This window comes from Conger conger, chromosome 6 (assembly GCF_963514075.1).
Source record: "Conger conger chromosome 6, fConCon1.1, whole genome shotgun sequence".
NCBI lineage: Eukaryota > Metazoa > Chordata > Actinopteri > Anguilliformes > Congridae > Conger > Conger conger.
In genome coordinates, this window is record NC_083765.1 from 33595105 (window position 1) to 33622681 (window position 27577).

At 45.7% G+C, this 27577-nt stretch overlaps 2 protein-coding genes across 6 annotated transcripts in view; one reads left to right on the forward strand and one right to left on the reverse strand.

Annotated features, from left to right (window-relative positions):
- The window catches only part of lrba (LPS-responsive vesicle trafficking, beach and anchor containing), a 207041-nt gene extending 188175 nt beyond the window's left edge, over positions 1 to 18866 (forward strand). The window contains 8 exon segments of the mRNA XM_061244631.1: positions 850 to 1027; positions 1866 to 1928; positions 5397 to 5552; positions 7315 to 7482; positions 13589 to 13690; positions 14193 to 14389; positions 17425 to 17576; positions 17849 to 18866. Of these exon segments, the coding sequence (XP_061100615.1) occupies positions 850 to 1027; positions 1866 to 1928; positions 5397 to 5552; positions 7315 to 7482; positions 13589 to 13690; positions 14193 to 14389; positions 17425 to 17576; positions 17849 to 17939 (1107 nt within the window). The 3' untranslated portion in view covers positions 17940 to 18866.
- Positions 18867 to 19022: 156 nt separating this feature from the next.
- Positions 19023 to 27577, reverse strand: part of LOC133131270 (serine/threonine-protein kinase DCLK2-like) — a 48856-nt gene continuing 40301 nt past the window's right edge. For 4 of the 5 annotated variants that reach the window (XM_061246555.1, XM_061246554.1, XM_061246553.1 and 1 more), the window contains 5 exons: positions 26944 to 27021; positions 25384 to 25480; positions 24689 to 24769; positions 24478 to 24591; positions 19023 to 20646 (listed from right to left, as the gene is read on the reverse strand). In XM_061246555.1, the coding sequence (XP_061102539.1) occupies positions 20440 to 20646; positions 24478 to 24591; positions 24689 to 24769; positions 25384 to 25480; positions 26944 to 27021 (577 nt within the window). In that variant the 3' untranslated portion in view covers positions 19023 to 20439. Of the gene's footprint in view, positions 20647 to 21358; positions 21372 to 24477; positions 24592 to 24688; positions 24770 to 25383; positions 25481 to 26943; positions 27022 to 27577 lie in introns of all 5 variants that reach the window. The other variant, XM_061246557.1, reaches the window with a different exon arrangement.

Genomic DNA, 27577 nt, shown 5'->3' on the forward strand with positions numbered 1-27577 from the left:
TGGTAATGACGTTTTGAGAAGAGCCGGTGACCTGTCAGAAGCAGGGATTTGCCCTGACGTGTGTTTGACATTAGGCAAATGTTTGCGCTGCTCTCGCAGATTTTCTTACACATCGGCCTAAACACAGCGTAAGTCAATAAAACCCCCGGTTAAAGTATTTTCAGGCGAACGTTTGTGTCTCTGGAAATCATTCCCAGAAGCAAAGGGTGCAGCAAATGCATTTCAGATTTAACTGGACTTTATGAGCTGACTGCTGCGACGTATCGAGGGTCTGCCAGTTCTGGCGGCCGATAGCCTGGGTTTTTCTGGGCATGAAAGGGATCTTTGGCGCTCCGCATCATTGGGGCAAGGCTATTTTAGCTACCCCTCCGCCCACCCGAACCCACTAGTTTTTTTCAGCATAAGAAAATATTGAGTCATATTGATTATCGTCATAAAAATTTTTTTAAACGTAGATATCGATTTTCGGCCTTATTGCCCACCCAGCTCACATTTTTCATAAAGTATGCTGGATCTATGCATACATGTGAAGTGGAGAATCTCAGCTTTATTTTGTTTTAAATAATATTTTTCTACTCCTAATGATAAGGATTCAAATAGTACATATGCTGGCACTCTCTCTGCATGCTCTACTTCCTGTGCTGTACACTGTACAGTCTACTTCCTGTGCTGTACTCTCTATGTCCTACTTCCTGTGCTGTATTCTCTATGCTCTACTTCCTGTGCTGTATTCTCTATGCTCTACTTCCTGTGCTGTATTCTCTATGCTCTACTTCCTGTGCTGTACTCTATCTCTCTGTGTGAGTGTCGCTGGGCGTGGTCCTCTGACCAGTGTGTCTCCTCCCACAGACGCCTCTCACATTCGGCGAGGAGGTGCAGCCGGATGTCATCATGGTGCTCAAGTTCCCCTCCAACTCGCCGGTGGTGCACGTCTCCGCCAACACACAGCCCGGCCTGCAGGCCCCGGCCATCATCACTGTCACCGCCAACCGCCTCTTCGCCGTCAACAAATGGCACGGCATGACGGGTACGCGCGCTGCAGGGCCCAGTGGATTATGGGAAACACAACAAACACCTTCTCCTCTCCTCACTCTATGAGAAGTCTCTTGACCAGGAGTGTTCAATATTATCCAGAAAGGTCCAGTGTGGGTGCTGGTTTTTGTTTTAGCCCTGTACTACAACATTGAACTGAATAACTCATCATTGTCTCAGTCAGGTCCTGATAAGTAGAATCAGATGTCATACTGCTGGGCTAAAACAAAAACCTGCACCCAGATCTGACTTCTTCAGATTAGACAGAAACACAATGTCTACCCTGCGCAGTGTGTTCTGTAGAGTTGTGGGTTAGTAGTTGTGTTCTATCCTGAATGGTGTTTCTGCAATTCAGGACACATTCTGTGAGCAGTATCATTTGATATCTGAAGTTAGATCAGCACATTCCATCGCTGTACAGGTTCATGTCTAATCTAAGTTGGAGATGATTTCCCCTGTTGCATGCAGAATTTGAGTTGAGTGGCATTGAGTGTGTTCTCCCGCTCTGCGCTATCAAAAGTGACGTGTCCACTGGGAGGCTTAGATTTCCATGATGCTTTATTACATCCAAGTCCATGTCTTATTTGTTTTATTATTGATCAAACGTCAATTCTATTGTGTGAGAACATGCACAGGAGATGCCAAAGATAACAGTAAAACAGTTCCCCCTCCTTGTTGAAGTCTTATACAGTCATCAGCTTTTACAGTGGTGACCGATAACACTAATGCTGCTTATGGTTCACTCCTGAAGACTGTGGAGTGTGAGACCGTGCAGAACTGTGTCCCCACTGAGAACATGGTTCAGTAGTAATTCTGTCTCTTCTCACTTCTAGGAGAACTCTCACCCAGCCAGGACCAGAAACAGCAGCTTCCTGTGGAGATCGATCCTCTGCTAGGTCTGTCACTGGTCTCTCTTCCTGTATGACTGGTCTCTCCTTCTGTATGACTGGTCTCTCTTCCTGTATGACTGGTCTCTCTTCCTCTATGACAGTTCTGTTACTGGCCTCTCTTCCTGTATAACTGGTCTCTCTTCCTGTATACCAGTACTGTTACTGGTCTCTCTTATTTTATGACTGGTCTCTCTTCCTGTATGACAGTTTTGTCACTGGTCTCTCTCTTCCTGTGTGAGCTCTGCCTGTGGTATTTTCCTGTATGGTCGCTCTGCCTGATCTTTGTCTGTGTGACAGGTCTATCACTGTTCTCTCTTGCAAGTGACAGTTGTGTCATTGGTCACCTTTCCTGTGTGACGCTCATGTCTCCGCTCTCTATTCCCGCTTGACAGTTCTCCGATTTTCCTCCGTGCGTTTCAATCCATTTTTCTGGCTACCGATCGAGGTGGCCCCACACGGAAAGCGACTGCTCCAAACAGATCATTTGCATACAAATAGGGGCACCGTGCTGGTGACAGCACACCCCCGCCCGCACAGGGAAGAGGGGAAAGCCCTGTGTCACACAGAATGAATATGAATGCTGTAATAATGCAGATTAAGGATGTGTGCTGTCAGGACATCTCAGAGTCTCTGCATCATCACTCACACCCTTTGGAGAGCGGAGTGAAGACGCATAACGGGGTGGCGATACACAGCGATGCACGGCTGCAGGCTTGTGACAGCGTGAGCCGTAAGAGGGGGTCTCCCACCCTGCCGCAGCAGAAATCATGCGTGTTGATGCTCCATCAACTCAAGCTCTTATTCAGTCACGTTCTCCACTTCTCCCTTGTGTCGGGGGGTCTGGATTGTCCACAAAGATAGCTTCTGGTGTGTTAGCATCTCCCAATGGACTCAATTTGGCCTTCTTGCATTGTGGAAACATTGCATTGTGTTTACCATGCCCTGAAGCTTACATAGAACTGACACTCAGTTGTAATAATTATAGCAGAATGATTTGTGTACAATTGTGTACAAATCACAAAGCAGATTTAAAGCCTGCACAATAGAGTTTTTGGCGTCTTCTGACCAGATAAAATATATGCTTAATCTGTTGTGTTGTGCTTTATCTGAATTTCTATCTTAAATGTACTGTTCTAAAAATAAAAAATTCTTAAATCTTTATTGGGTGTAGAATAGCCTTGAGTTTAAAGTGAAATAGACACCCCCCACAAATGAATCTCTCTGTATTTTTTTATTATTATTATTATTTATTTATTTATTTTTTTATGGTGCTTTAAGACATTTTTGAGATTGGCTATTTTGAAAATAGCTGCGACCACCAAATTGTCTTTGCTGAAAATCTCTCAGACCATTTGTCATGTGGACTTCCGTGGGTGTGCGTGTGTGGGAAACCTTATTTTTGAATAAGTGTGATGTATGTATTTACGTTGCTAGCATTCCGTGGGAAGGGTATTTTAAACACTGTAAATTCAGTGTGACTCGTTGGGGCGGCTAAGGGCCAGCGAAATGTTGATAATTGGTTGAAATATTCGCCGGGGTCGGGATGCTGTTCTGTGTCACATGGCTCTGCGGCCCCACACCTGCTCGCTGTGGGGGCTGGGTCCAGCCCCCTCCTCAAACCCGTAACTCAGCGCCTGAAGACCGGGGATAATTTACACGCTGTCCGCTCTGTGTGTGAGTGCAAGTGCGCTGTCTCTGTCTGAGTGTGAGAGCACTATCTCTGTCTGAGTGTGAGAGCGCTGTCTCTGTCTGAGTATGAGAGCAGTGTCTCTGTCTGAGTATGAGAGCAGTGTCTCTGTCTGAGTGCGAGAGCGCTGTCTCTGTCTGAGTGCGAGAGCGCTGTCTCTGTCTGAGTGCGAGAGCGCTGTCTCTGTCTGAGTGCGAGAGCACTGTCTCTGTCTGAGTGCACTGTCTCTGTCTGAGTGCGAGAGCGTGTTTCTGTCTGAGTGCGCTGTCTCTGTCTCTGTCTCTGTCTCTGTCTCTGAGTGCGTTGTCTCTGTCTCTGTCTCTGTCTGAGTGCGCTGTCTCTGTCTCTGTCTCTGAGTGCGTTGTCTCTGTCTCTGTCTGAGTGCGCTGTCTCTGTCTCTGAGTGCGTTGTCTCTGTCTCTGTCTGAGTGTGCTGTCTCTGTCTCTGTCTGAGTGCGCTGTCTCTGTCTCTGTCTCTGAGTGCGTTGTCTCTGTCTCTGTCTGAGTGCGCTTTCTTTGTCTGAAGGAACAGCAGAGTCCATCCAAGCTGCTCTTTACATTCCTCTGTCCAGTGGAAAATATGAAGCTATTGTAAACTCAATGATGTCTGTTTACATACACACACACAAGCACATGCAAAGACGCACACACACACACACACACATACCAGATAGACTGGGGAAAAAAAGAAAAATAGTGTCAATTGTTTTCAGACATTATACAATAGATGCAATACAATGTGCAATATCATTTATTGATGTATTGTTTAATTCTTATTCTTAATATCTTTTTTTCCCTCTGCTCCCTCATTGCATCACATTACATTGCTGCCGTTTAGCAGATGCTCTTTTCCCGAGTTATTTACAATGTAAACACAAATGCAGAGGTCAGGGGTGGAGGAGAAGAACTCGCTCAGGGGGGAAGTGTAGTTAGAGAACAGTTATGAAACTGCAACAATGAGCATCAAACTACAGTACTTTACATGAACAAGAGCAGAGAACCAGAGGCCCTGAAAGCAGAACAACCTTCACACAGTCAGGCCTGCAGGGCCCACGCTGCAGGTTAAAGAGCTGGCTCCTCAGCCTGTGCTGGAATCTTGCCAACGTGTCTGTTCTGTTGACCACCATGGGAAATGGACCATGTTCTGCAATCTGCAGTATGGTCATATGTTTGGTAATAATAATAAGAATAACAGAATGTTTATTCGTATTTTTTTTTTCTTTTTTTTACTGTTTACTGATACATGCTTGGTGCATTTTAACAAAATACCATGCATTAGTTTTTCATATTTCATGGATTCTGTGGCCTTTACATGGCATGAAGTTAACTGTTCTCTCTCTCTCTCTCCCTCTCTCTCTCCTCTCTCTCTCTCTCCCTCTCTCTCTCTCCTCTCTCTCCCTCTCCCTCTCCCTCTCCCTCTCTCTCTCTCTCTCTCCCTCTCTCTCTCTCTCTCCCTCTCTCCCTCTCTCTCTCTCTCTCCTCTCTCTCTCTCCCTCTCCCTCTCCCTCTCCCTCTCCCTCTCCCTCTCCCTCTCCCTCTCCCTCTCCCTCTCCCTCTCCCTCTCCCTCTCTCTCTCTCTCTCTCTCTCCCTCTCTCCCTCTCTCTCTCTCTCTCTCTCCCTCTCTCTCTCTCTCTCTCTCTCTCTCTCTCTCTCTCTCTCTCTCCCTCTCCCTCTCCCTCTCCCTCTCCCTCTCCCTCTCTCTCTCTCCCTCTCTCCCTCTCTCCCTCTCTCCCTCTCTCTCTCTCTCTCTCTCTCTCTCTCTCTCTCTCTCTCTCTCTCTCACACAGCCACAACTGCAGGATGTCAGCGCAGGCAGGTGACTGACCTTCTGGACCAGAGCATACAGGTGCACTCTCAGTGCTTCATCGTCACCGCTGACAACCGCTTCATCCTGCTGTGTGGCTTCTGGGACAGGAGCTTCCGTGTCTACTCTACCGACTCAGGTAACACACTCAATTATACTCTACCGACTCAGGTAACACACTCAATTATACTCTACCGACTCAGGTAACACACTCAATTATACTCTACTGACTCAGGTAACACACTCAATTATACTCTACCGACTCAGGTAACACACTCAATTATACTCTACTGACTCAGGTAACACACTCAATTATACTCTACTGACTCAGGTAACACACTCAATTATACTCTACCGACTCAGGTAACACACTCAATTATACTCTACCGACTCAGGTAACACACTCAATTATACTCTACCGACTCAGGTAACATACTCAGCAATACTCCACTGACTCTGGTAACACACTCAGCAATACTCCACTGACTCTGGTAACACACTCAGCAATACTCCACTGACTCTGGTAACACACTCAGCAATACTCCACTGACTCTGGTAACACACTCAGCAATACTCCACTGACTCTGGTAAACCACATTTCTATACTTCACTCGCTGGTAAAAAGCGTATAGCAGAACAGTATTACTGTGTAACCACAGAAGGAAGCGTAGCACTCAGCTCTGCACTGAATTACTCACCATTCCTTTCCTTTCCTCTCCTGCCCTCTCCTCTTCTCCCCCCATTTCTTTTTTATCCTCCCATTTCAATTCATGAAGTTTTATTGGCATGACAAAGAAACATTGGGGTTGCCAAGGTACAATCACATTGACAATAAAAAATAATCACATCATTATATATTCAAACAAATTGGAGATACTCTTCATGGCATGGCTTCCAGATGTCCAGCATTACCAACGCAGGGTGAATAATTCACATTTACATTTTTTTCTGCTCGTGCACCCAGTTAATATTCCATTTTGACCACAAGCCCAGACTTAAAAGCAGTCTACGCTGTCTTCTTACATTTGCTAAAGGGAAGGCTTGGCTGCTAAATTTATTGTCTGGAGAGTGCATGTTCTCAGTTTTAAAGCATAACAGCACTCTGTATTACAGATTCAGAGAATTGAGAAGTTGTAATTATTGTTGGTTTAGCTTCGCCTGTAATCCAGAGTTCACACTGACGTTCAGCTCCACAGCTGCTGTTGGCTCACCCTAAAATTAGGGGCTAATAACGGAACACTGTAGGAACCCTAGGACCATGAAACAAGTGAAGGTAGTCGATTGCAATTCTTTTAACATGACGTCATTATTACAACTTCGTTTTGCTTCTTATTTGTGAGCGAAATCTGAGTCTTTGTGTAGCTAATCTAGACTCGTTTGTAGAGCTGTCTCCACCCAGAGACAATCTGCGATTAAACCACAGATCCACTCCATTTGCAGTTTGATTGTTAAATGTGTTCTAGGATAAATAGCTTGTAGCCTAGTGGCTAAACTACATGACTGGGACCCGGAAGGTGGTTGGTTCAAGCCCTGGTGTAGCCACAATAAGATCCGCCCAGCTGTTGGGACCTTATCCCCGCTCTTCTCCAGGGGGAATTGTTCCCTGCTTAGTCTAATCCATTATTTCTCAACTGCAGTGCTCGTGTCCCATCCCAATCAGGTTTTTGTTGTAACCAGATTTAACTAATCAAGGGCAGTTTTGGTGGTGTGATTGGTTCAATCATTAAAGCAGGTGTTTGAGTTCCTGGTTACAAAAATTGGGTCCCGAGCACTGCAGTTGAGAAACACTGGTCTAATCAACTGTAAGTCACTTTGAATAAATGCGTCAACAAAATTCTGAATTGATTAAAATGCTAAACATGTGACTGAGAGGTTGTGCCCCTGTCCCTCTCCTCCTCCAGGGAAGCTGTCCCAGATCGTGTTCGGGCACTGGGACGTGGTGACCTGTCTGGCGCGTTCAGAGTCCTACATCGGCGGGGACTGCTACATCCTCTCTGGGTCCCGCGACACCACCCTGCTGCTCTGGTACTGGAACGGGAAGAGCTGCTGCATCGGGGAGAGCGCGTTAGGTGAGCAGGGCCGGGCGGGGCTCCTGGGGCAGAGACGTGTCTGAGGCGTGTCTGAGGCGTGTCTGAGGCGTGTCTGAGACGTGTCTGAGGCGTGTCTGAGGCGTGTCTGAGGCGTGTCTGAGACGTGTCTGAGGCGTGTCTGAGGCGCGTGGGGGGAGGCGTGTAGGTCTATTGCTGCCGTGCTGCACCACCCGATTTCACCCAGAACGCACAAGCCCTATCTCAGTGTATGGAATCCTGCATCTACTTATTTAACACGCACACAGACGCACACACACACACACACACACACACACAGCAGTGATTTACAACTCTGAAAAGTAACAACTTGTTTCATGTGACCACGTTGGGCCTCTTCCAAACAGATTGGGTTTCAGAGTTGCATTTCACAATGAGTTGGGCCAGACACATTTCTGTTTGTGTGCACGCTTGTGCTTGTGTTTGTGGAAATTTATATGTACTGTAGGCGTTTATTTTAATCTCCATCATATATTAATTATTCTGTGCCTATATACTGTATAGATTCATGGATGTTTAATTTTTTTTAAAGGCTTGAAGCACCTTTTATTTTCTTTATTTTTCTTTATGATTCATATTAGTACTTGTGAATAATTTTCATTAATTAAGAAGAATAACATCACCTCTAGTTTTCAGACCAGCTGTCAAAGCAAGTTTTTTACTGAACACTAAATTAGCAGTGACCTGAATTCTCTGTGATGTCATGGATTCATAAATTAGTTCATTTGATTTATTATATTTACCTCTATTTAGACATGATTTAATGCCCCACAATTGTCATTTGTTATAGGCTCAATTAAAAACCCTTTGTGCTACCCTGTAATTGAGTACTCAGGAGTACATATTGAATGAAATGTATTCCTTTTATTACATATTTAAATCAGAAGGACCATTCAGCATGAAATAATTTTAAAACGGCTAAGATAGATTGAGGCTGAGTTTTTAATATTGCTAGAGTAATCATCAAAACATTTCATTGAAAGTTCAGGATATGTGGTAGCACAGTATTGATTGTGTATGGGTGCCCTTATTGTAAGTTTATCATATTTTTTATTTCTCTAGATTACTCATAGATATACAAATAACACTAGCAGCATATGTACATTTGTTTTAATCAATAAATAAGAGATACTGTATTTTAAAGAAATGTGCCCACCATACGTTAGATAGAATTGCTCCTATAAATCACAATTCACTTCTATTCTCCATTTTGTTTGTTGATTTAATTTAGCTCATAGCGTGATATTTATTTATTTATTAGACTTTTTAAACATATTTTTAGTCATTGCTACAACAGCTTTTTTTCTATTTTTACATGTGCTCTGCTAACAGTACCTTAACTACATCTAAGCTTGCTGCAAGAAGTTTATATTGTGCCAAACGTACCAAATCGGTGAATACTTTTCACATTGTACCCAACCATAATGGGTCATACACAACAACATAAATAAGGTTGTATCTGGTTTGGGGTTTCAGAGGGTCTCAGAAATGTATTCCAATCTCAGAGACTTAGTTGCACTGTCTCAGCACACGAAAAGCCCTGAAAGGCTTGTCACTGATCCAGGACCTGGGCCATGTTCACCGGCCTGTTTTTAGACCGCCACTCCGACACACGGGGAGAACCGTGAGATAAGATAAGATAAGAGATAAGATATACTTTATTGAACCCTGCGCGTTAATTTGTCCTCTGCATTTGACCCATCCTAGTTACCCAGGAGCAGTGGGCAGCCACAGTCCAGCGCCCGGGGAGCAATGTGGGGTTAAGGGCCTTGCTCAAGGGCCCAATGGCTGTGCGGATCATTTATTGTGGCTCGACCGGGATTCGAACCACTGACGTTGTGGCTCCCAGTCATGTACCTTAACCACTACGCTACAAGCCGCCCGTGAGGGCCACTGCCTGGGAGATTCTACTCATGTGCACCTCACCTTTGGACAGAGTAACACTGCGTCTCACTGGTCCCTAAACCGAGGGATGGGTACCTCCTTCTAATCCGAGCACAGCCCTGACAAGTGTCCCCTATCCCCCGCCTGTGTAAAGAGCTATCAGGAATGTCCTGAGCACATCCGCTCCGGCCTGGCTGAAGCGCACACACAGGTCTGTTCCTCGGGCTCAGCTGGATTTTGGGCATGCTCTGCCTGCAGGTTCTAGCTCCCCTCTATTACCCCAGACCCCAGAACAGCATCTCTTTAGCGCCCCCTGCTGGCTAGACCCAAGGTGATACACTGTACTGTAGGTACAATGCCAGTTGTCTGGTAAGGGTGACATGATGGAAGATTCTGTAGACAACACCGCCATCTTGTGGTTGGCGCAAAGTACAGACAGGCAGCCTCATGTTTGAGATTCAGGAAGTAAAGGATTAAAAGAATAAAGATATTTTTCATGTGAAAAGTTAATATTGCTACACTCAGTGACTACGCCGGAATTTCTTTGTTTGGGCTTGCCAAATATGCAATTGAAATGTATATTTGATTCTCCCACCACCACCGATTTTGATGAACAAATTGCTTTTAACCATTTGGCAATGTGTAACACTGAATAGATTGTGGATATTGTATGTATTGTATGGTATCTGTGACCTAAGATACGGGTTACAGTGATATATTCTGGAGGCCACGCTTAGGCCATCGGTCTGCCAGTCCCTGGGCACTCAAATCAATATTCATGATGAACTCATTAGTAATGTGTAGTAATGTTTCATCTTTCACTTTATATCATCCTAAAGCAGAAAAGCTTATGGAGAACTGGCGGATTATTAAGTGGTTTCCACTTAATAAATATTTAAAAAGCTTTGAACCTGGGGGTAAAAACATAGTTTTAAGTCCTGTCATGTCATAAAACACTGTCATGCATAAGAGCGCATGCACACGCACACACAGAAGAATGTCTGTTAAATACAAATGCAACAGTGGTTGCTTCTGAAATGATCCCACGGGATATTTCCTAGTGAATTTCAGCTTTTTTCCCCTTTTGGTTAACCTTTGACCGGCCACAGCTCCGAGGGGGAATTATTTACAGGAAAAAAGACAAGGAAAAGGGGTATCATTTTTAAAACCCGTCAACCTGAAGAATCCTAAGAATTTTTCCAGCAGAGTTGGACACAGTCGAGTGCCGCACCCTGGCATAACTGGCGCAGACTGTCCCTTGATTAGTTTACTGTGAACTGAAGTAACCGTAAATAAACTTTCTCTGTCGCTGTTTGGCAGATTTCTTTATTTTTTGAGGAAGCTCTAACATTAGAACTAAGAGAGCCTTGAGGAACATTGTACGGTGACAGCCATTAGGAAGTCGTCATCAATCATAAACAAAGTACGGTATAGCATTTTCAGCATGAGCTGCGTAGTGTCTGGTTTCTCAAGTTCCCTCTAGGATACAGGAGTATTAAAATGTACTCAGATGTTCCCTTTACACGAACCAAATGTTGACGAACGGTAAAAGGTTAGACGATACGCCTATATATCACTTTTATTGATCTGTTGCTGTAAAGTCCCACTCTGCTTTTGATCCCTGGAGCTGTAAAGATGTTAAGTTTGAGCTTTGACGCTGACGAGGTCTAGCAGCCACCAAATAATAAATCTTTATTTTGTGGGTTGTTATTTTATTTATGTATGTATTTGCTGCAAGTTGAGCTAGACCATGTAGACATTTTTAGCAGCTGTGTGTGTCAGTACGAAAGCTTTCTGAGCAGGTACTTGGCACCATGCAACAGCTTGGTTGCATTGAATTAAGTCAAAGCATTATTTAAAAATAAATAAATAAATCACACCTATCTATTTTCCCCATTCCTCTTCCTGTGTGACTCTCTCACGCACACTCACTTTCTGCCTGTTTCCTTCAGTTAAACTCTAAGTTTAATTAGACCCCTCGTGCATAGAAAGGGTCCCGTGGTAAACAAGCTTGGCCCCGGTAACGAACTCCTAATGAACTCGCGGCAGGGTCTGAGAAAGTTGTTTTACTCTAACCTTTTTCCCCAGATCAAAGGTGCAGAGGTTGAGGGGGAACCCCCCTGTGAAAACCTGGTTATCCACACGAGACTCCCAGCAGCCACAGAGCTGCAGTGCTCGGTGTCAGCCAGACATATATGTATATTCCCAGCATTCGGATCACCCCCCGAACGGTTTTACAGTCACCCGGGACCAGCAACACAGGGTTTTCTCTTCATCTCTTCATCTTTTTCTTTTTCTTTCTCTCTTTCTCAGCCTCCTCTCCTCCTCTGTCTCCCCCCATCTATCTTCCCCCTCTGTCCCCATCTCTCTTTCTTACTCTTGTATTTTACCTTCATAAATATGTTTCCTCTCCCTCCTGCTCTTCAGTCTGTCTCGGTCCCTCCCTGTCTATCTGGTCTTCTCTCGGTCCAGTTTGAAGAGCCGTTATTGGCATGACCTTTCACAGTGTTGCCGGTGACAAATAATGATAACAGATAACAAATAGTAGCAACTGAATTTGACATTTTAAAAATCACTGTCTGTGTGTGCGTGTGTGTCTGTGCGTGTGCCTCTGCGTGCGTGTGTGTCTGTGCGTGTGTGTCTGTGCGTGCGCGTGTCTGTGCGTGTGTGTCTGTGCGTGTGCCTCTGTGCATGCGTGTGTGTCTGTGCGTGCGCGTGTCTGTGCGTGTGTGTCTGTGCGTGCGCGTGTCTGTGCGTGTGTGTATGTGCGTGCGTGTGTCTGTGCGTGCGCGTGTCTGTGAGTGTGCCTCTGTGCATGCGTGTGTGTGTGCGTGTCTGTGCGTGCACGTGTCTGTGTCTGTGCGTGCGTGTATGTGTGCGTGTGCCTCTGTGCGTGCGTGTGTCTGTGCGTGTGCGTGTCTGTGAGTGTGCCTCTGTGCGTGTGCGTGTGTGTGCATGTGTGTCTGTGCGTGCGTGTGTCTGTGCGTGTGTGTATGTGTGCGTGTGCCTCTGTGCGTGCGCGTGTGTGTGCGTGTGCCTCTGTGCGTGCGCGTGTGTGTGCGTGTGTCTGTGCGTGCGCGTGTCTGTGAGTGTGCCTCTGTGCTTGCGCGTGTGTGTCTGTGCGTGCGTGTATGTGTGCGTGCGCGTGTGTGCGTGTGTGTCTGTGCGTGCGTGTGTCTGTGCGTGCGTGTATGTGTGCGTGCGCGTGTGTGTGTGTCTGTGCGTGCGTGTGTCTGCGTGTGTGTCTGTGCGTGCGCGTGTGTGTGCGTGTGTGTCTGTGCGTGCGCGTGTCTGTGAGTGTGCCTCTGTGCGTGCGCGTGTCTGTGCGTGTGTGTCTGTGCGTGCGTGTGTCTGTGCGTGTGTGTCTGTGCGTGCGTGTGTCTGCGTGCGTGTATGTGTGCGTGCGCGTGTGTGTGCGTGCGTGTCTGTGCGTGCGTGTGTCTGTGCGTGCGTGTATGCGTGCGTGTTTGTACACAGTCTCTCTCCCTCCCTCTCTCCCTCCCTCCCTGCGCTGTGGGTTTGAAGTGGAGATGATTGAGCGGGTGGCTGAGCTCTGGTGACTGCAGTAAAGATAAGTAGGCCGGGGTCAGGCTGTGTCAGCGTCCCCTCACACTGCAGCTCTCCGTCACTGAGCTGCGTCTCCTGCTGCTCCCTCTCCACTGGAAGCCCTGTAATTTATCGCATCGGCGTGCCCGCATTTGTTTGTCTTGTGAAAGAAACTGCATTGAAATTGTTGCGCGGTGAGCTGGGAGCCGTATATATATCACGCTCACACATTTCAGTGGTCAAATTGAAAGCAGAAGAATTACAGCTCCCGGTCGCAATATTGATTACAGGAGATTAATGAATTTAATATCTTTTTTTAAATCAGGAAAAAACTTATTCCATAAAAATTCATATTTAATATGCAAAATTGCTTGTACTTTTTCATTTTTATGGTTACAGTGTGAATATTGTCTAATCTACTGACTATAAAATTACCCTATAAGTAACCTTTTGTTAGGTGTTCTTAAATGTGGATTTATCACCCCCTGCTGTTTATATTTAATATTTATTAATCTTCAAATATCCCATATTATTCAGTCTGTGTATCCAGATTAGACCAGTATTGGTCTCTGAATCATTCATCAGCATATCGTGAGCTGCTGCCCAGTGTCATGCTGTGATCTGTGCTTTTGACACCGGCTTCTGCCTCCGTCTCCAGCAGAGTTCGTGACTCCCAGGGCCGTGCTGTCGGGTCACAACTGCGAGGTGACCTGTGCCAGCGTGTGCGCGGAACTGGGGCTGGCCATCAGCGGCTCCCGAGGTGAGCTTCCCCGCGGAGGTGCTCATATTTCACCCCGTCTCCGCTGAGAAAGAAGGGCCTGCGCCCATGCTGAGTTCTAACTGTGCTAACCGCATGCTAACCGTGCCGTGTGCTGACCAGGCTGTGTGCTAATCCTGCCGCATGCTAACCGTGCCACATGCTAACAGTGCCGCATGCTAACCGCGTCACTCGCTAACCAGGCTCTGTCCATTGCATGGTAACTGCGCAGTATTGTAACCGCTCCGCGTGCTTAACTGCACCGCATGCGAACTGCGCTGTGTGCTGTGCTAACTGCATGCTAACCGTGCTGGGTGCTAACCAGGCTATGTGCTAACCCTGCCATGTCCTGTGCCAAATGCTAACCGTGTCACACGCTAATCAGGCTCTGTGCTAACCATGCCACATGTGAACCATGCTGGGTGCTAATCGCCCCACATGCTAACCGTGCCATGTGAGAAATGCACTGTATTCTAATTGCGTGTCTCTCTGCCTTTCCTTCTAGACGGGCTGTGCCTCATACACTCCATGAATGGCGACCTGCTACGGGCCCTGGAGGGCCCTGAGATCTCCCTGCGGCCCCGGCTCATCCAGTCCTCCACCGAGGGGCACTGCGTGGTGTACTACGACAAGGGCCAATTCTGCGTTTTCAGCGTCAACGGCAAGCTGCTAGCCCAGACCAAGGGGGAGGAACAGACGAAGGTGAGGCCTCCAGCCGTTCTGCACTCTACCTGCCCTCCATGCCACATGACATCAGTTGGGAGAGTAACATGAAATAGTAATATGTTTCTCCCTATTTTCACCATGCAGATGGAGGGTGTGGTTTTTTGTCTGATGGGGGGTTGTGATGAGGCTTACTATTACAGTTATGCTCTGGTTATTGCGTCCTATGTGTAGGTCATAAATCTTCCGCCCAAATCTTCATTCATTCAGAGCCACTGTGGCCTTACAGGGCTAGAGTTCAGTAACCCTGCTGGCAATGTGGCCTTCCAGGACTGAGATAGAGGAGCCGTATCCTACAGAGGTATAGATTGACGTGTTTTAAGAGGTTGAGAGGAAACTAACTCTTCAGAACCATAAGCTTTTAGCATTCTGATTTTGTGGATGTGCTTTATTCAGGCAGACTGTTGGCATTCTGATTGTGTTGATGTCTGCTATTTAGGCAGGCTGTTAGAATTCTGATTGTGTGGATGTGTGTTATTCAGGCAGGCTGCTGGCATTCTGATTGTGTGGATGTGTGTTATTCAGGCAGGCTGTTAGCATTGTAATTCAGACATGCTCTCTGAGACGTTAGCTGCACCTCCGCCGGTGTTCAGCTGCCCTAAATCTCAGCAGTGTCTGAGACTCTGGGGGGTATTAACCTCCATGAAAAACACTTTGGAGCGAAGCTGGTCTGAGGCAGTGTTTTATGCAGTATTATGTAGTATTTATGCAGGTTTGGCATTATTAATCTCACCGAGCTCCCCCAGTACACAGTATGACTCCCGTTGAAATAAGCTTGCAATCACAGTATCACTTTACACTTAGTTTTTCCCAGACTTGTGTATTAATGACTGCCTAACAGAGAGGGTCTGGGGAAAAAGGGTCTTGCCTTTCTTACAGGACATTCCTTTGGAAACTTGGACTGAGCCTGAACAGACATGTATGGCAGTGATCGATTTCAATGAAAGTAGTGGCTCGAATTAACGACTCCATAAATTTGAACTTCGACTTTGCCAGACCTGCTGCAGAGCAGGAGTAATGATAAAGTTGAGACATTGGAATCGGGGGTATAGAAACCAGCTGAGGTTGGAGCCCGCATCCTGTCTCACGGTCGCGTCGTTCGACATCAGAGGAGTCCTCGCGACACCCGATTCGCGGCGGCCATGATGCTTTTTCCGGAGTGCGTCGTCTCGGTCTGGCCTCCTGCGGCTGATTTACGGGCGCGGACGCACCCCCCACCCCCACCTGGACCCCCACCTGGACCTGCTCTGTTCTGTGCCAGGTTTCCAACACACAGGTCCTGACGGGACACTGAACTGTGTTTTATGGGCTCAACTGAGGGCGACTGCTCCGACTGCAACAGGACGTCCACGCGGGAGAGAGAGAGGGAGAGAGAGAGGGAGGGATGGGGGGAAGAGGGAATTTGGGAAGGAGTCAGAGAGGGAATGAAAAGGAAATGAGGAGAGATGGGGAAGGAGGGAGAGGGAGGGAGAGGGAGGGAGGGCAGGTCAAAGGTAAGAACACAACAGAGTTTATTTGGGCATTTTAGTATATGCTCATATCCAGACCAAGATGAGTTGGATACGCTAAACTGTATTGGCGCACACTACCGCAGAACATCCTGGAAACTTATCTAACAAAGATAAATGTGTTGCCATGTTGGCAATAAGCCACAGAAGAGTAGTATGGAAATACGAACGGCAGGGCACCAGTTCAAAACACTGCGACATCTTATACTGTACTGTGAACACTTTCGCGATCTCATGCACCATCTTTCCTTGTTATTGTGAATTACGGTGAAATAGTGCTTGCAATTTGGCCTTAGACATAACCACGAATCCGATTTTTCCAGATTAATAAGGAAATGCTGGTGTGGGGCCCTAAATTTCTCTGGTATTTGGCTTTAATACTGAATATTCTCTCCTATCAACTGCCAATTAGTGAAATAGTCCTAACATCTGTATTTCTTCATAGAAATACCAGTATGATTCTATCTTGACGAATCCTTCTTCCAATCTAACGTTTGAGTGAATAAAATTGGGTTGTTGGCTCTAAATGTTGTGAGGTACACCCAGTCTGTGATTAGTAACAAATCTAACAAATCTCACAAAATAGCCATACTGGTCTTTTGTAGGTTTAGTCAGTGCCATGTGAGTAATGGTGGAATCCTATTGGTTCTGTGTGCACACAAGGAGGACTGAACCATCTGGGCTCTGCAGGGGACCTCCCAAACTCTAAACTTGTCTTCCAGAAAGATAATGTAAATCTTTCTTAATGTCTGTCGGCAGGGTTGCGATGTTGGTACATTACTTTATTTTTTAGAGATAAACACACACACTCACACGCAAACACACACACACACACACACACACACACACAGGTTTTAAACCCGATTTCAAGCTTTCCTCTAAAGGCGGACCCAAGCAACTTCATCCTTAGCCTTGACATACATTCATTGATTAATTTAGAGCATTTATGTTTCATAATTTTCAATGGCAAAGGAGAAACTCAACTCAGCCACCTCCACCAAGACCATCAGTGAGACTTACACCAAAAGAATAAATGAAAACACAAAATGCTGTACAATACAAATTAGTTTATTTTGCATTAACAGTTTGTGTTGTATAACAGCCTATCTGTGTGATCTGGACTTCTGATCATAATATTTCAACACTGGTTTATAAATTGAATTCTGTTCTGACCATATGGAGGTTTTCATGTGAAATTTTAAGACGTCCTTGTTCATTGGAGGTGTTTTTAGTTTTTAATATCAGTTGATTGTGAATATGTGTCAGTGTTGAGTATGGAGGTGATGAGTCTCAGTGTTGACTATGGAGGTGATAAGTCTCGGTATTGACTATGTAGGTGATAAGTGTCAGTGTTGAGTATGCAGGTGATAAGTGTCAGTGTTGAGTATGCAGGTGATGTGTCAGTGTTGAGTATGTAGGTGATAAGTGTCAGTGTTGAGTATACAGGTGATAAGTGTCAGTGTTGACTCTGCAGCTGATAAGTGCCAATGTTGACTCTTCCCCCAGGCTATACTCTTGAGCCGGGACGGGCAGTACCTGCTGTCGGGGGGCGAGGCTGGAGTGCTTAATGTCTGGCAGGTCCACAACCTCAAACACCTTTTCACCTACCCAGGCTGCGATGCAGGCATCCGGTCCATGGCCGTGTCACATGACCAAAGGTAAGAGCCAGAGTCTCCAGCTCCTGCACTCACCAGAGCTCGCTCAGCCTACCAGTGCCACAAGCCTCAGCAGTGCCAGCCATTTTAGGTTTAGACAGGTGTGGCATGCAGTTAAAGACTGCATTCAGGACAGTTTGAGGAAAGACAGTCTCACTTATTTCCAAAACAAAAGGGGAAACCCTTGAGCAGAGGATTGACATATGGAATAGTGACAGGTTCTGTAACTATTTCTCCGAGACACTAAAATTGAGTCTCTTTTCCCCGTTTCCCAGGTGCATCATCACCGGCATGTCCTCGGGAAGCATCGTGCTGTTTCACACCGATTTCAGCAGATGGCATAATGAGTATCAGAGCAGATGCTGAAGTCTAGCCACTAGAGGGGGCTATAACCACAGGAGGTGACTCCCATGTCCTGCCATTACCTCTAAAAGGCACTACTCTATATAAATACTGAATTCCTGAATGTATCTACTGTTCCCTGAAAAGAAGCAAAAACTATTTTTGAATGTTTTTTCCTATATTTTGTAGAACTCAACGAATTTCATAAAATATAGAACCCTGAGCTGGGTTATATAGCTATAAATCTATTTTTAGCCGTAAAAGTCTATTTTCATCTCCGAGAAAGAATGAGGGCTTGTGTGGTCAGTAATGGTTAGAAAATGATATTTGCGTCAGTTGTCTTGGGAGGGAAAAAAAAACATTTGGGTATTGGAGGGATTGGGGTGGTGTCAGTGTGTGTGATAATTTGTTTCTTATAAGCTTAATGCTTTTATGTATGCTGCTGAAGGGATCTTAAAGCAATATGCGGTTTGGGTTGAGGCGTTGTGTGTCTCAGTCCTGCTTGTGCACCTTGAGAAAGCCACTGAGACGGGATTTATATGCATTATCTCAGAGTTCATACCCGACCCCCCCCCACTTCATTTGAACAATGGTATGTGCTGTAGCTTGTGTGTTGCTGAAGTCTCCGGCCTTCAGGTAGTCTGTCCCAGGAGACGTCCAGTGAGGAGGGGCACAGCTCAGCTTTTAGGAGACTGTCCCATGCATGACTATAAAAGGTAACGACGATCAACACTGAGTGCATTGAGAAGCAGTCCAGCCAGGTGCACAATATGACTGTGATACTGACAGAACTGCTGTGTTTGTATGTACTGTACCACTGTTTTGGATCGAGTGTTTTTTGTTTTCTTTTTGATGTGTGACATTGTTGAAATTAATACTAATGAATTTGTAACAGGAGTTACAAATTCATTCAAATTCAGCTGAAAATAATAAAATGAATTTGTAACAGGAGTGGTTCAATTATGGATTCCAAGTGCTGGACGTGTGAGTGGGAATGCCATTGGCCTCAAACCTGATTGGCTAGTCTATGCCTTCAAAGACTGATGCATTCAGTTGAACTGATATATTCATTAAAATACCAAGCAATGCTAGCACACACAACAGAGATAGCAGGAATGCAGAATTTTATTGCATTTTAAGTTCTAATACAAAATGAGTGTAACGTTAAAACCTTCAGGTGACGTTATCAGTATCCTCATCTAAGTATACAATAGCCTAGACTGTCAAAATGAAAACCAAATGTAAGCATGTTTCTCCCAAACAAAACAGAACAGGCACTGTTCTTTTGTGACTTTGGATCTCCTCAAACACCTTTTCTGCCATCTAGTGGTGAAATGATTTATCGATGCAGGTCTCCGCTGAGAAAAAATAATTTTTTTAAGGGAGCCCTGGCCAAGAAACAGCATCGTCCTTATCTTTAGTAATCCCTCACTCAGTCAGTGAGGGACACCACTGTTTAATAAAGCTGGTCATGCCTAAAAATATACTATCGCTTGCATTTGACTCAGCTTTTAAATGGCAGAATGGAACAGCATTGTTTTGGTGCTATCGGGATCTAGTTTGAGGAAATGTACAGTACAGTATTTGTCTATACAGAGAAAGCCAGTGTGAAAGGTCCTTGTGGCTCGCTCTGTGGAGTGTTCGTTGTTGCTCCCAATGACCAAATGAAGCCAACACCCCCAACAATAAGGACAACAGCACCCCCTACCTACAACACTGAAGCCCTACCAAACAGCAGGAAAAATAACTATGTCTTAAGAACATCTTCACATTTTTATTTAGTCTGTACAAATAAATTAGTTATGAGGCAAGTTGTTATTTCATTAGGTTCTTCAGTCTAAATGGGCTCATAGAAAAGAGGTTTCTTTAGTTGGAGCGGGGCAGAATCAGTTGCTGCTGATGCGTTCAATGTCAGTTTATTCAAAGCTCTGCCCTCGGATTCAATCCACATTCATCGTCTCGGGTTCCACTGAAGGCAAATTAAGTGTGTTTTGGTGTAAAGCAGTTACACGAAAGGAGAAGGGCCCAGTCAGCCTTTAGGACATGCTCACTGGGGGAAAAAACAAGAAATAATCGCATTATTTCAAGTTTCACATCGATCCCTCCAGGTCTAAATCTCCGTACCTTCTCTTTCAACTCGTTGGCAGAGCAGTCATGATCAGATACTCATGAACACGTGTTGTACTAACCGGCCAACAAGTCACTTTCCTGGAGAGAACAGAAAAAGAGCTGAAACTTTTTAAAACCCATACCGAAAACTCTTTCAGCCTGACGTGTTTCAGAACCCTCAAATATTCACATATATACAGTAGTCAATAAAACTAAACTATCCTTCTGCCTCCATTTTACAACAAAAGGAAATAAGAGCTATTGGACAAGCTGGCTGTGAAGCTGAAGAGCAGTAGTGCTTTCCGGAATGTCTACCTCTGCATGCGGGAAACAGGCCAGGTGGACAGAGGTGGGGTGGGGCAAACAGGAAGTGGGAGGGGGGGAAGTAGGTGTGTCCTAATTCTCCCAGTGTCAATCAAGGCTGTTCCGTTTCAGCCTCCTGTTCCACAGTCAGCAGGGTGGGCGGAGGCGATGGAGATTGGGTTTGGGGGGGGGTCCGGGGGCGGCTGGGCTCTGAGGGAGCGGAGTCCTCATGCTGGGTGGGCGCTGTCCCAGGTGTGATGGCGCCGGGCTCCTGGGTGCGTCTGGTGAGCAGGATGCTCTCCTTATCGAGAGCTGTGTTCTACACCCCGGCAGGGACACACAGACACACGGGTGAGCGGGTAACGCCGCTGGGGACAGAGCTCAGAGGGGTTTTAGAAGACTACAGTGCCCACGTTCCTCTTGTGTACACTGGTTAAGAGTCGTTTGTCACTACAACCCTCTGTACACAGAAATGATTCATATGTTTCAGATGTCAGTCCCTCCTATGCAGGGGATTCTGACATGTCCCTGACAACACCCTATGACCTGAAAAGCTACATATGTAGGGCTGTCCACTTGGCACATCTTAGTCATGTGAAAAAGGCTGATCAATACTTTTTTTTACCCCAGTTTTCTCCAAAATAAACTACAGTAATAGTAATTGGCCACATCAATAAGACAAGTACTGCAGTTTGTTTGAAATGGGATTATTATTGTCGCTATCAGTTTCCTCACTCAGTGCAAAGACATGCTAGTGTGATTAATTGGAGCGTTCAGATTGCCCCTAGGTATGAGTGTGTGAGCCCTGCAACAACCTAACTAGAGTGTATTCCTGCCTTTGACCCAATTCCTGCTGGGATAGACTCCAGCTCCTCTGCGACCCTGGCTAGGGATAAGCAGGTTAGAAAACGGATGAATGTTACTGCGGTTTTTAAAATGCTGATGACTCTGGCCCTTTTCCATTTCCCCCTTTCTACTGGACGGGCAGTTAGGAGTGAGCGCAGTGGTGAGAGATGAGTGTTAGTACGTACCGTAGCCTTGAAGCTAATCAGAGGGTAGCAGTGCAGGCAGTAGAGGAGGAGGAGAGATAAGAAGAGGAGGAAGAAGAAGAAGGGAGCAGAGGGACAGAGACTAGTCTTACTCACAACAGAACAGAAACAGTCACACACTACAGATACATCTAAAGAAAATAATGTTACAGCAGTGGCTCCCCACCCCTGTGTTGTTGCTCCGCACTTAATTCTCCAAATAAAGCAGTCGAGGGCAGTTGCCTCGTCTCTCCTGACTTCTTGGTTCTGAACAGAACAAGGCGTTGGGGAGCCCTGCCCTACAGAAACACACTGAAGCAGACTGGGAATTCGATCTAGTCCACAGAAATGCTGCATTTTGCATCCATTTTTATCACCTGGTTCAGGTACAGTATCTGAACAAAACTTGTGTGCAATTGTGTTTTCTTGCCGCTAGGTGGCACCAAATCTCTGTCATTGTTTTTATTTAATTCATTATTCAGTTCATTTGTTCTTTGCCGAATTCAGTAAATTGATTTCCAGTGAACTGTGGGTATAGATTTAGCATGACTTGCATTCACTGTCTCACCTACTGAATTATATAATTAGCCAGACTACATCGTCATTAGGGTCTGCTTGCATTTGACAGCTGAAATGATTGACCATCATCATCAGTTATGTTTGACACTATTTCACTTATGAGAAGACAGAAGCGGAACTGGCTTTTCTATATATCTGCAAATCAAATACAAGAATGCACACAAACTAGCTGTTGAGAGGACATTACTTAATTTACTGAATTATTCATTTTGGGGGGAAAAAAATCATAAATGTATTTAAAGAGTGACAGACAGAGGCAAATACAGCACACCCCCTCTCAAGAAGCAGCAGCAGTGTCATTTCTGTCATTTCTTACATGCACATGAGTAGCCCCCGCTAACCCAACCACCCAAAAAAAAAACAACAACATTTGAGTGTAACTTCTGCAAGACAACAAATGGCATGAGAGAGGCAGAGATCAGAGAGAAAGACAGTGAAGAAGGAGGCAGAGTTCAGAGAGAAAGACAGTGAAGAAGGAGGCAGAGATCAGAGAGAAAGACAGTGAAGAAGGAGGCAGAGATCAGAGAGAAAGACAGTGAAGAAGGAGGCAGAGATCAGAGAGAAAGACAGTGAAGAAGGAGGCAGAGATCAGAGAGAAAGACAGTGAAGAAGGAGGCAGAGATCAGAGAGAAAGACAGTGAAGAAGGAGGCAGAGATCAGAGAGAAAGACAGTGAAGAAGGAGGCAGAGATCAGAGAGAAAGACAGTGAAGAAGGAGGCAGAGACGGGTCCTGCAGGCACAGATCTGACAGTTCGGAGGTGGTAGATTTGTGTCAAGGTCAACGGCAGCCTGCTTTACCCCACACGGGCACTAGGGGGCAGACCATGCATCGCAGACTGCTGAAAAGTTAGAAGCTCAGCTCCGTAGGTTGTCATTAAAAGGTGTTATTGGAAAAACAGGAGGGGGACATGTTATTCTGAGGATTTGGCTCTAGGGCCTTTCCTGCAGTCTTAGAGAAGGGGGAGGCAGGGTTTTATTTCTGCAGAATAAGCTGCCATCAAACCTCAGCATTGGGAGACAGCCTAAACGAGCTTCAATCCAATTCAATACAGTTCAATTTCAATTTCAATTAATTGAAATTCATGTCTAAATCACTGGTCCTGACTTCTCTAAAGCAGTGGTCCTCACTCTAAAGCAGTGGTCCTGACTCCTCTAAAGCAGTGGTCCTCACTCTAAAGCAGTGGTCCTCACTCTAAAGCAGTGGTCCTGACTCCTCTAAAGCAGTGGTCCTGACTCCTCTAAAGCAGTGGTCCTGACTCCTCTAAAGCAGTGGTCCTGACTCCTCTAAAGCAGTGGTCCTCACTCTAAAGCAGTGGTCCTGACTCCTCTAAAGCAGTGGTCCTGACTCCTCTAAAGCAGTGGTCCTGACTCCTCTAAAGCAGTGGTCCTGACTCCTCTAAAGCAGTGGTCCTCACTCTAAAGCAGTGGTCCTGACTCCTCTAAAGCAGTGGTCCTGACTCCTCTAAAGCAGTGGTCCTGACTCCTCTAAAGCAGTGGTCCTGATTCCTCTAAAGCAGTGGTCCTGATTCCTCTAAAGCAGTGGTCCTCACTCTAAAGCAGTGGTCCTCACTCTAAAGCAGTGGTCCTCAGTCTAAAGCAGTGGGCATGTGGTGGAGCCCCCTCGTGGCAGTCCCTGTTGGAGAGTGGGGGATGGAATGGCCCCTAAAACGAGACTCGAACAGATTGGCTATGTGTGGCGTTTGCAGACATGGGATATATCCTAATGATGGTAAATAATTATAACTACATTTTCTGAACCAAATTAAATTTCCCCCACATTGGTATGACCTCATTTATAAGCCATTGCATCTGCTTATAAAACTACAGACTACTTTTCAAATAGATGAACAAATTATGCTAGAACATTCTTCTTGTGCAGCAACACTGTATAATCATGTTTATCATTTTGTGGAAGAAGCAGGTCTGTTCCCAGATAGTAATGTACAGTAATGACATTTTCTGGAAACCATAAACCAATTTATTCCTATGCAAACGTCTAATGGACGCTGCCCTAATCTTATTCTGCTTTCTCTGCTAAATTAAATAGTCAATCATCATCTGTCAAATGTTATTATAGTTTTATATCTTATGACATGAAAATAAGCACTGCATTTGCAAATTAGAATAATCTTCCACCCACTACTTTTCTTACACTGCTTTGTGAACTTACTATTTAGTCAGGTTATGACACCCTTCTAGCTCAGTCAAATTGTGTGTGTGTGTGCGTGTGCGTGTGCGTGCGTGTGTATGTGTGTGTATGTGTGTGTATGCGTGTGTGTGTATGTATGTGTGTGTGTATGTGTGTGTGTGTGTGTGTGTGTGTGCGCGCGTGCGTGTGCGTGTGCGTGCGTGTGTATGTGTGTGTATGTGTGTGTATGCGTGTGTGTGTGTGTGTGTGTGTGTGTGTGTGTGTGTGTGTGCGCGTGTGTGTGCGCGTGCGTGTGCGCGCGTGTGTGCGCGTGTGTGTGTGTGTGTGCGTGTGTGTGTGTGGCAGCAGGCCCAAGGCGGTTGTGTATTTGTCAGAGACAGATCTGTGCTCTTACCATAATGACGGACACTCCGGCCGATGTGCTGTTGTGTTTAGGCCCTGAGTTGAAGTGCTTCTTCAGTTTACCCGTCACCTCCATCTTCATGTTGTTCTCCATCACGGCATCATCCTGCACCACACATACACACACATTTATACACTCTTTTGCATGCACAGTTTGCTCTCTCTCTCTCACGCACACGCAGTGCAGCATGGAGTCTACGCACCGTGACCCAGGGGTGAGACAGGACCTCCTCTGCGCTGTAGCGTGCCTCCACATTCACCTGAAGCATCTGACCAATCAGCTCCTGCCAAAACACAACATGTGACACACTCCCCTTCCAGTCATCCACTCGTCCTGGTGTCAGTGAAGTTGCATCCAGGTACAGCTTGACTGTAGATCACTATCATTATTTATGCAATACAGTTTTGGGTAAGATTAAAGACGGGTTGGATCTGGGGTAAGTGTTTCCAGAAACATCCGTCACCAACAATTTGAATTAAAATTGCACCTGGCGCTGAAAAGAGTGTTGACAGAAGGAACTGCTGCAGATTTTCTGCAAGATGGACTGATGAATTTATTACTGACATTGGCGCATTATTACCACTGAATGCTTTGATTGGCACATTGTACATGCTGGTGTGGTTTAGATCTGCCTGTTTTATCCCAGGTTTTAAAGCATTGTGCATTACATTACAGTTCTGCAATGTAGCAGATGCTCTTTTCCAGAGCATTGTTTGTGTGTTTCTGTCTGCAGTAATCTATATGCCTGTCAAAAGAGCTGCTCTGACCGGAGGGGAGGGGAAGGGGAGGGGGCGGGGCGTGAATGCGGTGGGGTATGAGGGGTGGGGGTGTGTGAGGGGCGGGTGGGGTAGGAGGGGGGGGGGGGGGCAGAGTGAGGCAGAGTGAGGCAGTCAGCACCTTGGCTGAGTCGGTGATGTTGTCCCAGTATGGAGAGGGGAAGTCCAGCCGGCCCACCAGGATCTGGTCAAACAGGTCCTCCTGCTGGTTATTATCACTGTGGAGACAGATCTGCCCCTGAGCACATGTAAGCCTATGCACACACACACACACACACACACACGTGCCCACTCGCACACACACACAGGCATATACTGTACACGCACATGGGTAGCAATAGGAAAAACATTCACACACGTACAGTACCTATGCATGCACTGCTCGCATGCATGCTAACACTGACTGACCATCCACATGCTAACACTGACTGACCATCCACATGCTAACACTGACTGACCATCCACATGCTAACACTGACTGACCATCCACATGCTAACACTGACTGCACCAACTTGCACGATGTCACATGGCCACCCATTAAACCCCTATCCACATTCACACTCCCCCCCCCAACCTTCCCTCACAATTTTTGCATAAGAATTCAAGGACACAGACTATAGATTAAAACGGCCAAACGGAGAGCGGAGAGGATTACTCATACTGTGTGTGTGCGCATGCGTGCGTGTGTGTGTCTGTGCTTTCTGCATTATGAATAAGGTTCTTTCTAAGGATCATCTGTCGCTTTCTGGCAGCAAGCTCCCGGTTTTCAATACCATTAGAAGCCCTTCTATGACCTTGTATGGGCATACATTCATTTATATGCATATTATTCTGTGCGCATGCACGCTTATGCAAAACCACAGGTATAATAATCCGATTTTATTTTTAAAAAATCTATAAATCGATCAAAGTGAGTAGAAAAGTATTTTCATTTGCATTTTAAATCCTGATTGAAAGTCTCAGGTCACAACCTGCAGTGTGCATTATGCAGACAGGACCAATCAGCTGGTCCTCAGCCAGGTCATGTCTTGAAAGTGGTCAAACTCGGAGTGTACTCAGCTAATGGATAAATGTGTGTACGTTATAAAAGCAGTGCAGAATGGCTGTTAAGCCCAGTTCAGATCAAAACAATGAGAACAGTTGAGACAAAGATGTTGAATTTTCATTCAAAAGGAGTAATTAGAAAGTTATCAAATTAAGACTACACAGCACATCAAAATGATTTATAGTATAGCAGCCTGGATTGTGTGGATTGAGGATGATGTGACTGCAGGAACTACGGATGGTTTTTAGAGCTCTGTTACTCACACTACAGTGACTTCATACGGTACTGCGTTTCACACAGAGCACGTTGCACCTTTCTCCAGCTGCCATATCTAGCCTTAGCTTCAACACTCAAGTCAATGTACTCCGACTACTGAATCGTACGGTGATGCTACACCAGGGAACGTTTTGCTGGCAACTGTAGCCCCAAAAGTTGCCTCATGTAGCATCACCTTTACTGCCAACATGCTCAGCGCATGGACCGTGTCGTCCACACGTGAACACGGTTAAGGTGGTAAAGGTAGAACCGTGCCAGATCAGATATTTTGGGAATAATCATTTTTAACAGCACAGTTTAACAGTAACATTAGAGATCCTTTGTGTTATTGGTATTAAGTGCAGAAGAAGCGTATTTACCTGCGGAAGGGAGGGAAGCCACAAAGCAGGATGTAGGTGATAACACCCGCTGCCCAGATGTCCACTTTCAGCCCGTACCTTTGACCCCACGAGAGGAGAGAAATGGGTGTGCATCACAGACCTATCACTGTAAGAACTCCATGTACACACATACACACACACACGTGAATGCAATTGTGTTAAAACCACTCAGTCGCATTACGGACAACAGTTGGACATTTCCTAGCAGACAGACACTTAACATACAATTTGAAGTGCCAGGAATCAGAATCAAATTAAGTCTAAGGCTATTTGATAGATGTCCCTTGTAGGGCAGTGTGCCGGAATAATGAAACATAGTACCAGGCTTTTACTGCTGTAACATGATTTATATCAATATCCCCTGTTAGCCTCACCTTTATTGTAGCTGTTTTTCTATAAACAGGTTAATGGATTGGCAAAGCTGTGGGCGGACATCCGTTATCCTGTCTGCTGAGGCTTTTGTAAATGGTGTGTGAGGATCCATCTGTTGTGATTTAATACCTGCTCTCTCTACAGCCCTGAGGCCATCACCTGGATTAGTGAAAGGGTCACAGAGAGCCTCTGGGACAGATGTTAACCTGCCTGACGCAACATCTATCGCTCTGTGGTGGAC